Genomic DNA, 17906 nt, shown 5'->3' with positions numbered 1-17906 from the left:
ATGAGGTGAATTATAGAATTGATGAGGGGGAAAAAGGTGAGTGGAGCACTTAGGAGTCTGTGGAGACAAAGAATTTTGTCCATGGAAGCAAAGAAGGGAATGTATGAGAGTATAGTTGTACCAACACTCTTGTATGGATGTGAAGCATGGGTGGTGAATGTTGCAACAAGGAGAAGGCTGGAGGCAGAGATGTCATGTCTGAGGGCAATGTGTGGTGTGAATATAATGCAGAGAATTAATAGTTTGGAAATTAGGAGGAGGTACAGGATTACCAAAGCTATTATCACGAGGGCTGAATGGGGGTTGTTGAGGTGGTTCAGACATGTAGAGAGATTGGAACACAATAGAATGACCTCAAGAGTATACAAATCTGTAGTGGAGGGAAGGCAGGGTAGGGTTTGGCCTAGGAAAGGTTGGAGGGAGCAGGTAAAGGAGGTTTTGTGTGCGAGGGGCTTGGACTTCCAGCAAGCATAAGAACATAAGAACGAAGGAACACTGCAGCAGGCCTACTGGCCCATGCGAGGCAGGTCCAAGTCTCCTACCGGCTTAAGCCAATGCACCCAACCTAGACAGGTCAGGTCACATTGACTTAAGGGAGGAACGCGGCAGCCGACCTGGTAGCACAAGCTATCAGGTCCAACTCACACCCACCCACATCCACTCATGTATTTATCCAACCTATTTTTAAAGCTACACAACGTTCTGGCCTCTATAACTGTACTTGGGAGTTTGGTCCACTCATCCACAACTCTATTACCAAACCAGTACTTTCCTATATCCTTCCTGAATCTGAATTTTTCCAACTTAAAACCATTGCTGCGAGTCCTGTCTAGGCTAGATATTTTCAGCACACTATTTACATCCCCTTTATTTATTCCTGTCTTCCATTTATACACCTCAATCATATCCCCCCTAATTCTACATCTTTCTAGAGAGTGCAGATTCAGGGCTCTTAGTCTATCCTCATAGGGAAGGTTTCTGATACATGGGATCAACTTTGTCATCCTCCTTTGTACATTTTCCAGAGCATTTATATCCATTCTGTAATACGGTGACCAAAACTGTGCAGCATAATCTAAATGAGGCCTAACCAAGGATGTATAGAGTTGAAGAACAACCTGAGGACTCCTATTATTTATGCTTCTTGGTATGAAGCCAAGGATTCTATTAGCTTTATTGCGAACATTTATGCACTGTTGTCTTGGTTTCAGATTACTGCTAACCAGAACTCCTAAATCTTTTTCGCAATCCGTAATATTAAGATCTACATTATTTAGCTTAAATGTGGCATGGTTATTGTCCTGTCCAACATTTAGAACTTTGCATTTGTCTATATTAAACTGCATCTGCTACTTCTCCGACCACTGCATCAGTCTATTCAAATCTTCTTGGAGTGCTCTAATGTCCTCGTCAGAATGAATTTGACGGCCTATTTTGGTGTCATCGGAAAACTTGCTGATGTCGCTCTTTATGCCCTCATCTATGTCATTTATGTAGATTGTGAACAGCAGGGGGCCCAACACTGACAGCTCGTGACGCTTCCCCACTCTGATTTCTCCCCATTTATGGAAACACTCTGCTGCCTATTTGTCAACCATGCCTCTATCCAGGAAAAAATTTCTCCTCCTATTCCATGTGCCTTAATTTTCCTCAATACTCTCTGATGTGGGACCTTGTCAAAAGCCTTACTGAAGTCCATATACACAATATCATATTCATTACCATGATCTACCTCCTCAAATACCTTAGTGAAAAAAGTTAATAAATTCGTAAGGCAGGAACGCCCCTTTGTAAAACCATGCTGAGATTCGTTGATTAATTTATGCTTTTCAAGGTGGCTACGAACTGCCTCGGCAATTACTGATTCCATAAATTTTCCCACTATGGAGGTTAGGCTTATTGGTCTATAGTTCAAAGCTAAGGACCTATCACCTGTTTTGAAAATAGGTATCACATTTGCCATTTCCCACTTATCTGGCACCATGCCAGTTTATAGTGATATGTTGAAAAGATTAGCCAAAGGTTTGCTAAGCACCTCTTTACATTCCTTTAGAGCCCTTGCATACAGTTCATCAGGGCCTGGGGATTTGTTAGGTTTTAATTTATCTATTTGCCTAAGGACCATGTCACTTGTGCAGCTCTTCTCTCCTACCCTTCCCAATATCATTTCCACCAGCACTGAGACAGATAATGGGCTTGTTCCCATTACCTGACATGATATTATCCAGCCTGTTAACTATGTCCCCAACACCAGCTCCAGGGAAGCAGACTCTATCTCTCATCTTCTTATTCCTATTACAAAAAGCACGGTCAATATATCTTACCTGAGAGTCACCAACCACAAGAATGCGCTTACCTCTGTTAGCAGGGGCAGTAGTACCCTTACCTTCACTGGCCACTGAAGTACATTCATCCTGAAGAACAGAAAAGCGATTTCCTACCTTCAGATCTTCACTCTTAACTTTCCTTATTCTGATTCTCCTCCCATTACTGGTTACCACTCGTCACTTGTAGCAGATGCTGGACTGCACCTCAATGCTGGTAGCCGTTGCTACCTCCCCACCTACAGCCTCCTCACAGCGAGAGACAGACTGCACCTCACTGCTAGAAGCCTCATTCCCCACAACTCCAGCCACCTCACACTCTCTCCCAGACCCATTGAGGTGGACCTTCAGCCTCCTAATCTCCTCCTGGAGAAGCAAGACCTCCTCCTCCAACTCTCCAACCTCAATTTTTAAAACACTGCAGAAGCAAGCCATGCTTTGTAACCGTCCACGCTAATCCCCAAAGCAGCTCAGGGTCTGTGACCTCACACTGCAGAAGCAAGCCATGCTTTGTAACCGTCCACGCTAATCCCCAAAGCAGCTCAGGGTCTGTGACCTCACGTGACGACTGACCACTGACCACTTCAACATGCATGAGCATGTTTGATAGAAGTGAATGAAGACAAATGGTTTTTAGGAATTGACGTGCTGCTGGAGTGTGAGCAAGGTAACATTTATGAAGAGATTCATGGAAACCGGCAGGCCAGACTTGAGTCCTGGAGATGGGAAGTACAGTGTCTGCACTCTGAAGGAGGGGTGTTAATACAGTGGACCCCCGGTTAACGAACTTTTTTCATTCCAGTAGTATGTTCAGGTGCCAGTACTGACCGAATTTTTTCCCATAAGGAATATTGTGAAGTAGATTAGTCCATTTCAGACCCCCAAACATACACGTACAAACGCACTTACATAAATACACTTACATAATTGGTCGCATTTGGAGGTGATCGTTATGCGGGGGTCCACTGTACTGCAGTTTTATAACTGTAGTGTAAGTGCAGTGATGGAGTAAATGTTAATGAAAGTTTTTCTTTTTTGGGCCACCCTGCCTTGGTGGGAGATGGCCAACATGTTAATAATAAATAAAATAATAATTGTAAATAATTATTTACACAACACATCTCTGGTGTGTAAACAAAATAATAAAAAAATCACAGAAATTAATAAATTTTGTTTACATTGAAGACATCTGACAAACTAATTTTTTTTTTCAAGACACATGATGATAATGGTTGAGGACAGACCAAGATGTATCCTCAAATTTGTGGGATATTTGTGATTTTTTAGTCCTTTAAACTTACCATGTCGACAATGACTCTCATGAAGTCTTGTTATTGCCTCAACAACAGGAGATGAAGGAACACGAATGTTGACAAAGGAAGCCAGACTTTCTGTTAATGAATTACGTGATGCATTTAGGGTGGGGGAGATGGATGCTGCAGAGGTACCATGGCAGGGATAAGGCAAGGCACACTGTGGTTCATATCCACTGCTCTCTAGAACTCGAGACAGGGCACGGATTAACGTTTCCTAGAAGCAAGAATAATCAGTTACCAATCAATTTACAGTACATATAAAATATATCAATATAATTTTTAAAACACCAGCCCTCTCCTGACAGTATATAGATATAAATGAAAAGAGTAAGAAAGCACTTAAACAGAAAAAATAAAACACAATTAAAAAGAGATCTATACATTTTCGAGTATTGTCTGCACTCTAAAGGATGGTGAGGATATCTGCAGTTTGGGGGATATCTGAACTGTGGTATCAGTACACCACTGGCAAAACAGTGACTGGAGTGAATGATGGTGAACATGTTTCTTTTTCTTGGGTCATCCTACCTCGATGGGAGATGGTCTCTGTCATAGACCACCATCAGCAGATCTGCTGGAAAGGGTATTTGACTCTGGCCAAAATATATACATGTGTTTTACCTGTGTATCTGTGTGTCAATCAAAGCTGAGGGACTGAACACCATCTATCAAGGATGAGAGACTGAACACCTTTGTCAAAACTACCTCTCCACTTCTCCAGTATTAAAATCATCTGTATTTGACTGAAGATGCCAGCTGTACAGGCAAATCATTTCAACAATAAAGATACCATAGTGCTGCACATGTTTTATACATCAATTCACCAGTTGTGTTTGCAGCCACTAAGTCTTAGTCTCTGCCACCAGATTTTAACTATTACTGATTGGCTTTACTAATTTCTGGTCAAGGTCTGATCATATCTGCTCTTTAAATGGTAAATGGTGTCTTCCTCCATGTGTGTACTCACCAGTGGAGGTGCTGAAGCCTTGAAGAGAGCCAAGAACTGAGAGAGATCGGTGGCTGTGAGGCACCAGTGACCCACTTCAGCCCACACTGCCACTACCGTTCCCACCACATCTGGCAAACAAACAGCAAATTGATCAAACAAGAAATATGCATCATTCCTGCTTGGGAACATATATAATTAATCCCAATTATCACTTACACTCATACAATACCAGTATATACCTGTGAAAACTAGATAGTAAAAAAATCCATGTTTCAACCTTCATATTATTTTGTACTCTACATAAATTTTAACCTTATAAGCATGAAAGTACTTTGAATATAGAATATATTAAATCTGCCATTTGTTAGGATGCCAATTTTTCACACACTTGCACCTAACCCAAACATATACATGTACTTATATATGCTCCATTAAACAAACATTACTCAAACATAACAAGGACACCAAGTCACCAACCTCTCTCATTGCCGAACAAATGCCCACTCATACAGCAGATCTAAATGGCATGCTTAAAACAATAGTGAAGATAAGGCACACTTTGCAGAAGAAGCTTTTATTAGGGTACCATTTCAATCTATTTAAATCTTTATCAAGTGATTTTTTACCATCTGTATAAAATGATAAAAATATTAAAGATCAAAATGTTGTCCATACAAAATCTTATTTGGCAAAACAGTACAGACAAAAGATAACTTACCTTGATGACTAGGACTGTTGGCAGAGATCAAGTCTTTAAAGCCATCAAGAAGCCTCGACAGGAACCCAAGCGAGTGAAGTCGACGACAAACCCTTGCCGAGGTGCGGCAGAGAAGCAGCAGTGCATGAACACACTGGGTTAGAGAGGCACTGTGGGCTGCTTCGCTCTCACTGCACAGTCCAACTACTGATAAAGATTGTGTCGATTCACTTCGTGAGATGTGTGGAGAAGTCATTTCCGAGCATGGCAAACTCGCAAGCTTATTCTCGGTCTGGCCTTCCCCCTGTGAGTCAGTTGTGAGCTGAAGGCCTCTTAAGCTGCCACCACAAAATTTAGTAGGTAGGCTTTCACCAAAAGAATCATTCCCTGAACTCATATTTGCACTTGCAGCCAAATTCTCAACCACTGTATCACTGGTGACATCTGACTTTCCATCTCTCCACAACCCATCCTCCCATTCTAAAGATTGCTCTTCAGAACTGGCGCTTGTATCTTCATCCGAGTGCAATGTGTGGTAGATGGATGAGGTCGAGGAATTACTCTCAGCCATGGATGAACTCTGAGCACGAGACTTTTTTATTCTGGCTCGGAGACCTTCAGTAATTTCTTTTTTCTTGTTCTTGAGTACTTTCTCAGCACACCCTAGATCATCACCCCTAGGATACTGCTCCCTTACTTTCTCTCTCTCGGTGAATGTGTGGTATCCCGCTAGATCTGTGCCCCCGTTCGTACCTACGGTCTGGGTCTCAACTACACGCTGGCTGTCAACCTCAAGTTGGTCTTCGGTTACAGGTTTGTCCTCAGGACCTAGCTGGTCCTCAGCACCTGATTGGTCCTCAGCACCTGGCTGGTCCTCAGCATCTGGCTGGAACTCAGCACCCAGCTGGTCTTCAGCAACAAGTTGGTCTGTAACTAAGGACTGATCCTTGGCTACAGACTTATCTTCAACAGCAGACTGATCCTCAGCAGAGGACTGGTCCTCAGCAGCAGACTGATCCTCAGCAACAGAATGATCCTCAGCAGTAGATTTATCCTCAGTTGCTGAATGATCCTCAGTGGCAGATTTATCCACAGCTGCCGAATGATCCTCAGCAGCAGATTTATCCTCAACTGCTGAATGATCCTCAGCAGATTTATCCTCAGCTGCTGAATGATCCTCAGCAGCAGATTTATCATCAGTTGCTGAATGGTCCTCAGAAGCAGATTTATCCTCAGCTGCTGAATGGTCCTCAGCAGCAGATTTATCCTCAGCAGCAGATTTATCCTCAGCTGCTGAATGATCCTCAGCTGCAGATTTATCCTCAGCTGCTGAATGATCCTCAGCAGCAGATTTATCCTCAGCTGCTGACTGATCCTCAGCAGCAGATTTATCCTCAGCTGCTGAATGATCCTCAGCAGCAGATTTATCCTCAGCTGCTGAATGATCCTCAGCTGCTGACTGATCCTCAGCAACAAGTTTATCCTCAGCTGCTGACTGATCTTCAGCAAGAGATTTATTCTCAGCTGCTGGCTGATCCTCATTAACAGATTTATCCTCAGCTGCTGACTGATCCTCAGCAAGAGATTTATCCTCAGCAAGAGATTTATCCTCAGCAACAGATTTATCCTCAGCTGCTGACTGATCCTCAGCAACAGATTTATCCTCAGCTGCTGACTGATGCTCAGCAATGGACTGATCTTCAGCTGCAGATTGATTCTCAGCAACAGACTGATCCTCAGCAATGGACTGGTCCTCTGCTGATGACTGGTTTGCTGACTGGTTCTCAATTGCAGACAGATCTTCAGCTGCTGCAGACTGATCCTCAGCTATGACCTGGTCATCAGTGACAAGTTGGTCCTCAGTACCTGACTGATCCTCAACATCCGATGCGATCGCGGCACCAGGATGATCCTCGGACGAAGGCTGATTCTCAGCTTTGGGTTCATTCTCACTGATGATCTGGTCCTTAAGCTGGTCTTCTGATTCCGAATGACCTTCACGTTTCAAACTGTCCTTGTACAGAGGGTGTCGCTTGCTTCCTGATGGGTAGCTGAAGGAACAGACATCCGCCGAGGGGTCATTTGCTCCCGAGCAAGTTGCAACTCTTTGCTGGTCTTCAGGCACAGTTTGATCATCTGTTCTGGTAGGGTCCTGTGACTTGGATAGTGCTTCCTGCCGAGCCTCTTCCTGCGACTCAAGAAACCTCTCGTGGTGGTTGATTATGAGGTCTAGTGCCAGAAGTACAAGCTCAGGGCAATGTAAGTCTTCTTCCTCATGCAAAAACCTACAAAAGAAATGCAAGTATTTAATTACCCATTATTCTCTGACTTGTGCTCATGATTCACTTAACTCTTTCACCAACAGAACTCCCAAAATAAAAAGTTATCAGTGTTGCAGTTTTTTTTTTTAAATAATCAATGATTTATATGAATATTTTTACTAAAAATTGAAGTATGCCAGAAAATGCTATAAACCATTTTGAAGTCTATAATAATTTTATCTTCTAAAGTAGTAAAGAATCTTATTTGTCGAGGTAATGACACCAAAAACTGCAATATCTGATATACCGCAGAACTTAAAGAATTACGCAGGCACAAAGTAGGAGATCAAAGAGCACTTTACGCAACAAGTAATTTCACCCACCTTGAGGCCAATTCCATTGTTCAAACTGACCCAATTCCTTGCTATTTAGATTGAGCACATACACACTATACAAAACACCCAGTAGTCAGTAATTTAGCCAATTTTTCACAAAATGCAACATATTACAATTTAAAAACAGTCTAAAATAAACACTGTATGCATTCCAGCTGTTAAGACAACCTTTCCTCTGTTCATTAACCCTTTCAGGGTCCAGACCCAAGATTTGAGATTTGTCCACAGGGCCCAAGAATTAAAAAAAAAATTTTTTATTTTTTCTTATGAAATGGAGGAGAATCTTTTTCTGAAGGTAATAAAAGAAAAAGTACATAATTTGATGGAAAATTTATTAAATTATGCTCTCGCGAATTTTGATATGTCAGCGATATTTATGCATCAACGATTTAGCCGACTTTGACTCCCATTTTAGGACAATTACATACATTATTCCAGTCGTCCAAATTCTTAGCCATTTCGCTAGTATTACTTCTATTTTATTGATTGAGCACAAGAAATCACCACTCGACTGTTTCAACTACTCAATAAAGTATTCGGAAATTGGTAATTTGGCCAATTTAACACAAAGCTCAAAATACACCTACCATCCGACTTACGACCGAGTTCGGTTCCGAGAAACCGGTCGTAAGTCGAGGTGGTCGTAAGTCGAACTTTACTTCTGAATATCAACAAAACATTTTTGTAATGACTTTATTTTATTGTTTTATTTTGGTATTTCATGTTTTACTTTACTTTTTATGTTGTTAGTACTGTATTTTATACTGTAAGGCTCAGGATAAACACTGTGTACAACACAAATAGTTGTTTATTTCCCAGAAATTTGGCATAAAAAACATGGTCGTAAGTCGAGTGGTCGTAAGTCGAGCAGGTCGTAAGTCAGATGGTAGGTGTATTCCAATTTCAAAATAGGGTCCAGAATAAACATTGCAAGCATTCCTGGCACTAAACTAACATTTCCTCTGTTTATTAGTTATGTTTTCAGGCTTTACAAATAAATTCCATTTTTATTTTTTATTCACATAATGAATTTATATTCAAATCAAAAAATGGAAAATTTACTGTTATGCAATATTGTAATAACTGTATAAATAATATCAGTACATTTGTGAAAGTGTATTAGACCCACCAGCTGATGCATATTGAACTTGTTATGACATTTGTTTACCCTTGAACATCGACAAAAATTGAACATCTCCTCTACTTTGAGCTCAGTTTCAAGCCATTTATAGTACTAAAACCAATCAAAATCATCTCTGCTTCTGTAATATATCTTCTATTCTATCCAATGAGACCAAGAAATCACAAATACAAATATAATAATAAACATACAGAGAAAACCTCACAAAGTCGCTGTTTTAATAGAAAATTACAGTCTCAGTTTTTTCTTTCACATTATGCACTGTGTGCTGCAGGATTTGTTTTATGTGGTGCACACTTACCACCACATAGATGTATTCTCTCATAACTAAGCCCAAATTTACCACTCAGAGCTTATCTGAGTGAGCTGAGCTCATGGAGTAGAACTATGGTTTGGACCCAGAACTCAAGGCCGTAGAACTATGGCACGGACCCTGAAAGTGTTAATCATGTCTCCAGGCCTCTCCATTTTGAATCCATCACATAAAAAATAAAAGTTTTACCCTATTTCTCAGCAAATAAAATATAACCAGGAATGATTAGTTATCCCTCTAACTGAAGCAAACCTAATAAAAAGTCATAAAACAGACCTGGAAGGAGGGCAAAGCCCTTACCCTTCCTCAGGAAAATTGCTGAAAATCAAATATTTCTGCTACTTTGAAGCCTATTTCAGGCCACTTCAGGTCTGAAACCAACCAAAATGACCTTCATTTCACTAGTAAGTCTATCAAATGACATGAAGAAACAGCCCTTAAAACAATGTACATATGTACATACATACACACACACACCTAACAGGGAGGCAACAGCGAGTCATGGTCCGTGATGAGGTATCACAGTGGGCGCCAGTGACGAGCGGGGTCCCACAGAGGTCAGTCCTGGGACCAGTGCTATTCTTGGTATATGTGAATGACATGACGGAGGGGATATACTCAGAAGTGTCCCTGTTTGCAGATGACGTGAAGTTAATGAGGAGAATTAAATCAGATGCGGAACAGACAGGTCTACAAAGAGACCTGGACAGGCTGGAATTTAACCCTGCCAAATGCAAAGTCATGAAGATCAGAGGAGGGCAAAGAAGACTGCAGACAGAGTATAGGCTAGGTGGCCAAAGGCTGCAAACCTCACTCAAGGAGAAAGACCTAGGAGTGAGTATAATACCGAGTACATCGCCAGAAGCACACATTAACCAGATAACTGCTGCGGCATATGGGCGCTTGGCAAACCTGAGAATAGCGTTCCGGTACCTCGGTAAGTAATCGTTCAAGACTTTATACACTGTGTACGTCAGGCCCATACTGGAGTACTCAGCACCAGTTTGGAACGCAAACTTGGTCAAACACGTCAAGAAATTAGAGAAAGTGCAAAGGTTTGCAACAAGGCTAGTTCCAGAGCTACGGGGAATGTCCTATAAAGAAAGGTTAAGGGAAATCGGTCTAACAACACTGAAGGACAGGAGGGTCGGGGAGACATGATAACGACATACAAAATACTGCGTGGAATAGACAAGGTGGACAGAGACAGGATGTTCCAGAGATGGGACACAGAAACAAGGGGTCACAACTGGAAGCTGAAGACTCAGATGAGTCAAAGGGATGTTAGTTATAGAGTAGTTAGGAAGTGGAATAGTCTGGCAAGCGATGTAGTGGAGGCAGGAACTATACACAGTTTTAAGACGAGGTATGATAAAGCTCATGAAGCAGGGGGAGAGAGGACCTAGTAGCGGTTGGTGAAGAGGCGGGGCCAGGAGCTGAGTCTCGACCCCTGCAACCACAGTTAGGTGAGTACACACACACACACACACACACACACACACACACATACACACACACACACACAGTGACCGGGTAGCGGCCAGGTGAAGAGGCGGGGCCAGGAGCTGTGACTCGATCCCCACAACCACAACTAGGTGAGCACACACACACACACACACACACACACAGAATGTTCCAGAGATGGGACACAACAACAAGGGGACACAGCTGGAAATTGAAGACACAGATGAATCACAGGGATGTTAGGAAGTATTTTTTCAGTCACAGAGTAGTCAGGAAGTGGAACAGTTTGGGAAGCGATGTAGTGGAGGCAGGATCCATTGATAGCTTTAAGCAGAGGTATGATAAAGTTCATGGTGCGGGGAGAGTGACCCAGTAGCGGCCAGTGAAGAGGCGGGGCCAGGAGCTATGACTCGACCCCTGCAACCACAACTAGGTGAGTACAACTAGGCGAGTACAAAAAAAAACACACAACACACACACACATGCACACACAATACATACACACAAAACATGCACACACACACAAAACACATGCATGCACACATGTGTGCTGTGGAGAAATTTTCTCCAGGAGGGGGTATCAGCCCCCTTCAGTCCCTTTCAGCCCTCTGAGGGACTCAGCCCTCCAGAGGGGCTGATGGCATCTTGCTTCTGCATCTCTGCATCAACACTTTAATTGATTCCAGATGCACTACGAGTATGTGTCACGGTCATGCGGCTCTTTGCAAGAGACCAGTGTTGCAAGTAGTGTAGTTTAATAAGAGACAATCAATCTCTTACCTTAGCAGGATGATTAAGGAAAATCCTGCACCTACTTTAATACCATGGTAAAGATAGTGTACATTGTTGTGTATGACTAGACAGCAAGAATCATGCATTCTGCATTGCTTTCATGAAAGAAGTTTGACAAACGGGAAATATGCTTTGTCGGCACTTCTTTTGTGTGTCGGGAAGCTCGGGGTAGATGGAGACGCCGCTGGCTAGATTACAATATACGTATAATGGTGCAGTAAAGACCACTTCACGCTAAGAACGAACAAAGGAAGTGAATTGTGCACTGCTGTACCTCAGACAATCTCCATAATAACTATAAACCTTTCTTTCAATCTTTCAACACTCTGGCTGTATCCCACTGAGGCGGGGTGGCCCAAAAGGAAAAACGAAAGTTTCTCCTTTTACATTTAGTAATATATACAGGAGAAGGGGTTACTAGACCCTTGCTCTTGGCATTTTAGTCACCTCTTACAACACACATGGCTTACGGAGGAAGAATTCTGTTCCACTTCCCCATGGAGGTAAGAGGAAATAAACAAGAACAAGAACTAGTAAGAAAATAGAAGAAAACCCAGAGGGGTGTGTATATATATGCTTGTACATGTATGTGTAGTGTGACCTAAGTGTAAGTAGAAGTAGCAAGATGTACCTGAAACCTTGCATGTTTATGAGACAGAAAAATGGACACCAGCAATCCTACCATCATGTAAAACAATTACAGGCTTTCGTTTTACACTCACTTGGCAGGACGGTAGTACCTCCCTGGGCGGTTGATGTCTACCAACCTACTACCTATAAACTATAAACCTATTACCAGGAAAGACAAACCTTGTGGAACATAGTGTACCAGTGTGCATATTCCTGGACTGTGGAAGACGTGGACATTCTCAAAGACACTATTCTTCAATCAAGACAACGATATCCAGGTGTAAGGGTCCGATACACAAACCCAGGTAGGTCTGTTTAGCGTATGATGATTCCACTGACTGCGCAGTTGAGAACTAATGTACGCTGAACAGATTACCATATACCCTGGTGATATACGGGCCTTTTAGCCCAACACACATGAGTATAGGATTCAATGGATCCAGTCAGTATTCAGTAATAAAAATACTGACATAACATCCTCTAGGGGTAATTAAACTCACACATAATATTTTAATTTCCATCCCTGAAGGAATGCATATGACAGCTTCTCAAGACATTACCTGCAGGGACGGCTGTGTAGGCGAAAGCTATCTTTTAAGTCCCTTTCCAGTCCACTATTTAATCTTTGACTTAGCTTGTAGCATTTCCCTCAACATGCGCTCATGCACGCACACACACACACATGCGCGCCACACACACACACACACACACATGCGTGCCACACACACACACACACACACACATGTACTAAGAGTGCTATACCTTGTGGCTGATGGGGAAGCATTTGCCAGCTGCTCAGTATCAGCCTCATAACCATCTGTTTCATCATGCTGCTGCTCTTCGGCTTCACCAACTGGTGCAGTGTCCTCATCTAGCAGTTCCAGAGCGTGCTATAAAAAATTAAGACATTTTGTAACCTAAGTACAAAAATCTGTAACTAAAATTTGCACCATATTCTCAAATGTAGATACGTACTGACATATAATATTGTTGCACTGTACTGTATGTACATAAATGATTAAATATTCCTTCTCATAATCACCAGTCAACATACTTGAGTTGGAAGTCGAAGTGTATAGGTAATGCCAGCAGAATTGGAGAGGACACAACACTGGAGCAAGACAGAAACAAGATGTTTCACATCTCCACAAGTACGAGGAGAATACCGTAACAGGGGCGATCGTAACTCATTCAACAGTGTCTCAATATTCAATCCTAAAACATAATGCAAAATATACAAACATGTTTGATATGCCCCAAATTAATGCTGAAGAATTTTATATAATGAGGGGTTTGGGATATTGGCAGTTTGGAGGGATATGTTGTGTATCTTTATACGTATATGCTTCTAAACTGTTGTATTCTGAGCACCTCTGCAAAAACAGTGATTATGTGTGAGTGTGGTGAAAGTGTTGAATGATGATGAAAGTATTTTCTTTTTGGGGATTTTCTTTCTTTTTTGGGTCACCCTGCCTCGGTGGGAGACGGCCGACTTGTTGAGAGAGAAAAAAAAAAAAAAAAATCATACAGACAGGCCCTGCTTTACAGTGTTTTGCTAATGCAGTGGTTTTCAATTATACCCATTCTTAATTTATTCAGACTTCCTACAATAAATATATTCATCACTCACTATAAGCTAAGGATAAAAATATTTTAAGGTAATGTATGTACTGAATAAGCATCTTTTTAGGCCTAACTCTATTGCTCACTTAATATATGATAGAGTAAACATGATATCAAGCTTTTACATACATCTGAAAGTGAAAAAACAAAAAAGAGGAGGGGGAAGCTATGTTTCATTTTACAGCAGTAGCCTGGAACCTAACCTGCTGTGTAAGCAGGGCCCACTTGTACATATATTGTACAGCACATTATATAACGTTCATGAGAGACACATGTTACACTTTACATCATGGTTACTAAAAGGGAAGCAACTGAGAAGTCTGGTAATGAATTTCACATTTTAAACAACACCCAATGCCTACTCTGGTTAAACAGATAACATTTGTTCTCATGTCCCTACATGTCTATCAGTAAAAACTGAAATTTCATATTAACCCTTTCAGGGTCAAAAGGCCAAATTTCAAAGTGTGCACTTGTGTCCAAGAATTTTCAAAAAATAATTTTGTTATTTTTTTGTATGAAATGGTAGAGAATCTTTTTCTGGAGGTAATAAAACAAAAAGTACAAAATTTGATGGAAAATTGACGAAATTATGCTCTCGCGAATTTTGATGTGTCAGCAATATTTACGCATCGGCAATTCTGCCAACTTTGAATCCCATTTTAGGCCAATTATGTTATTCTAGTTGACCAAATTCTTAGTTATTTCACTAGTATTACTTCTATTCTATCGATTGAGCACAAGAAATTGCCAAGTCAGCTGTTTCAACTACAAAATAAAGTGATCGGAAATTGGTAATTTGTCCAATTTAATGCAAAGTTCAAAATATTCTTATTTCAAAATAGGGTCCAGAATAAACAATGCAGGCATTCCTAGAACTAAACTAACATTTTCTCTGTTCATTAGTTATGTTTTCAGGCTTTACAAATGAATTCCATTTTGAATTTTTATTCACATAATGAATTTTTATTCAAACCAAAAAATAGAAGATTTACCGTTATGCAATACTGTAATAATTGTATAAATAATATCACCACATTTGTGAACATATATTAGACCCACCAGCTGGTGTGTATTAGATGTGTGGGATCATTTGTTTACTCTTGAACATCAGCAAAAGTTTAGCATTTCTGCTATTTTGAGCTCAGTTTCAACCCATTTCCATTACTAAAACCAATCAAAATCATCTCTATTTCTGTAATATATCTTCCATTCTATCAAATGAGACCAAGAAATCACAAATACAACTATAAAAAACATACAAAAAAACACTGCAAAGTCGCTGTTTTAATCGAAAATTACGGTTTCAGTTTTTTTTCTCCCATTATGCACTGTGTGCTGCAGGATCTGTTTTATGTGGTGCACACATATCACATAGATGCATTCTCTCATATTTAGGCCCAAATTTATCACTCACAGCTTATCAGAGTGAACTGAGCTCATGGCGTAGATCTACGGCACGGACCCTCGAAGAGTTAACGTAAATGAAACAGAATGTAACTGGACTCGTGTAATGTCATAAATGTAAATGAAACAGAATGTAACTGGACTCGTGTAATATCATTAATGTAAATGAAATAGAAGCTAATTTTACTCATGTAATATCAAACCAGTGACCCACTTCTCCAGTGACAATCATGCTAAACACTACCCTATGGGTATTTACGGTGATACAATCTTACTAAATTCTACAAGTTACAAATGACTCTGGATTGGGACCCCAATTTACATTTTTAAAATGCTACCAGACACCTAAAATCACATTCAGAGCTCTGTAAAACATTTAATTTGAGCATCAATCTGGAGCCTTTTACAACCAGGTGAATTCAATAATACTGTAGTTCTTGACTGCATGTCGATGTAATACCTGCAGTGTAGTGCTTAAGGTAACTGCACCTCCATGTAATGCCTGTAGTGTAGTGGTTAAGGTTACTGCATCTCCATGTAATACCTGAAGTTTAGTGTGGAAGGTAACATGCTTTCCCCATAACCACTAGGACAGGACTCTATATATGACATTCATTAGATCCACCACTGAGGTTCTAGCACAAGTACCACCTGATTGAACAAACAAACAAACTAGAGAAAATTCAGAGATCTGCAATGAGACAGATCCCAGAGTTGATAGAGCTGGCCTATGAGAAGCACCTAAAACAACTGAATGTGGTGAGATTGGTAACAGAGTTGTAGATGAGTGGAACAAACTGCCAAGTAATGTCACTGAAGCTAGAACCTTGTGTGGCTTTAAAAATAGGTTAGACAAGGACATGAGTGGGTGTGGGTTGGTGAGACTTAGACTTGCTGCCAGTAGACCTGCATCAATGCTCCTTCCTCCTTATGTGGGTGTGACTTAGACTTGCCTAGCATGGGCCAGCAGGCCTGCTGCAGAGCTCCATCTTATGCTCTTAAAAAAATAAAAAAAAATTTTTAGCTACACAAGCAGAGGGTTACAACCACTAGTAACTTAAAAACTTGCTTATTTTTAAAAAACTTGCCATCTACCACCAAGATAGTGACCCAAAGAAGGAGACACATTCATCACCATTCATTCAACAGATGTCTTGCCAAAGTGCCCAGACATCACATTTTGAATGACCCCTCTGAACTGCAACATCCTCACCCTCTAGATTAAATATGGAAGGCAGGACACTAGGAACATAGTTATGCTCCTGTAGCTACAAAAAGGTAATAATCTCATATGGTACTCCTACTTTCATTGTTATAAAAAAAAATTCCATACATAACTAAAGGCACTCCACTGTCATTTATACAAATGCAAATGTTTATTTCTCTGCAAAGAGTACAATGTAGCATTTACATATTATAAAATATTGGTTACAATGTGTGGTTTACATATTATAAAATACTAATAACAAAGAGGGCCACTATCATGCCTAGCATGACTAGGCATTTAGAGCAGACTAATAATAATTCTAACTATATTGATACAGGTTATGGAGTATATTGATATTAAAGCTAGGTAACTGCATTACAGTTTGTAAATTTAGCAATGAGAATGATTTTGTCGTGGCATGATACACAGTTTCTATTAAAGCTCCTATACTGGAGTATCTCAGGCAAACTTACGACTAGTTTAAGATTTGTTAGGCAATAGCTTTATTTGAAACTTTATGTTTACAGTCATTTGGGTGAGTGTAAGTGTAAACTGGGGGGGAATCACAGATATCAAGAGTAGGTCTAGTTTGTTTTTTATATGTGCATGATAAAAGTGAGAGAATAGGTGGTTTTCATGTAGATAGCTGATGGTGAGGTGTCAGGGAGGTAAGATGCTTTTTAAGGGTAATGTTGAAAGTGTTGGTTGTCTGCAGCTCTAGAGTTTTCAGGCAGGAAGTTTCAGATTTTAGGCCCCTTAATGTACACTGAATTTTTGTATAGGTTTAGCCGGACATGGGGAATGTCATAGCGATTTTTGTGCCTGGTGTTGTGCCTGTGGGTCCTGTCACAACTATCAAGAAAGTGTTTTAGTTCAGGGTTAATATTGGAATTTATGGTTTTGTAAATGTAGGTTGCACAGTGCTAAGGTGGATGCTCTGTACAGTGAGGAAGTTTAGACCTTTGAAGTGGGGGAGGGGGGGGGGGGTGCTGCCTAGTATTGGATTGCATGATAATTCTTACTGTAGCTTTCTGTTGGGTTATTATTGGCTTTAGGTATGTTGCTGCTGTTGATCCCCAAGCACAAATAGCATAGGTGAGGTAAGGATAAATGAATGAATAGTAGAGTGTGAGAAGGGCTGATTGTGGCATGTAGTAGTGTATCTTGGAGAGGATCCCAACCGTTTTGGATATTTTTTTTGCTTATGTGTTGGATATGGGTTCTAAATTTCAGGTTGCTGTCGAGGTGTAGGCCCAGGAATTTCCCCTCACTGTGTATAGCAATAAGAGTGTTGTCAATCTTAATGTTCAGTTGTGCAAAGCCTGTTGTTACCAAACATGATATAGAAGGTTTTGTCAGTGTTGAGTGTAAGATTATGAGCTGTCAT

The 17906-nt window shown here is 40.7% G+C and overlaps 1 protein-coding gene across 3 annotated transcripts in view; it reads right to left on the bottom strand.

Moving 5' to 3' along the window:
- Positions 1–17906, bottom strand: part of mv (lysosomal-trafficking regulator mauve) — a 207150-nt gene that overhangs the window by 157306 nt on the left and 31938 nt on the right. For all 3 annotated transcript variants that reach the window (XM_070099689.1, XM_070099691.1, XM_070099690.1), the window contains exons 8-12: positions 13337–13497; positions 13045–13172; positions 5308–7571; positions 4608–4717; positions 3626–3854 (exon numbers count right to left, since the gene is read on the bottom strand). In XM_070099689.1, coding sequence (XP_069955790.1) covers positions 3626–3854; positions 4608–4717; positions 5308–7571; positions 13045–13172; positions 13337–13497 — 2892 coding nt within the window. The remainder of the gene's footprint in view (positions 1–3625; positions 3855–4607; positions 4718–5307; positions 7572–13044; positions 13173–13336; positions 13498–17906) is intronic.

This window comes from Cherax quadricarinatus, chromosome 68 (genome assembly GCF_038502225.1).
Source record: "Cherax quadricarinatus isolate ZL_2023a chromosome 68, ASM3850222v1, whole genome shotgun sequence".
Taxonomy (NCBI): domain Eukaryota; kingdom Metazoa; phylum Arthropoda; class Malacostraca; order Decapoda; family Parastacidae; genus Cherax; species Cherax quadricarinatus.
Note: the sequence above shows the minus strand (reverse complement) of the source record. Positions and strands in the feature narration are given on the sequence as shown.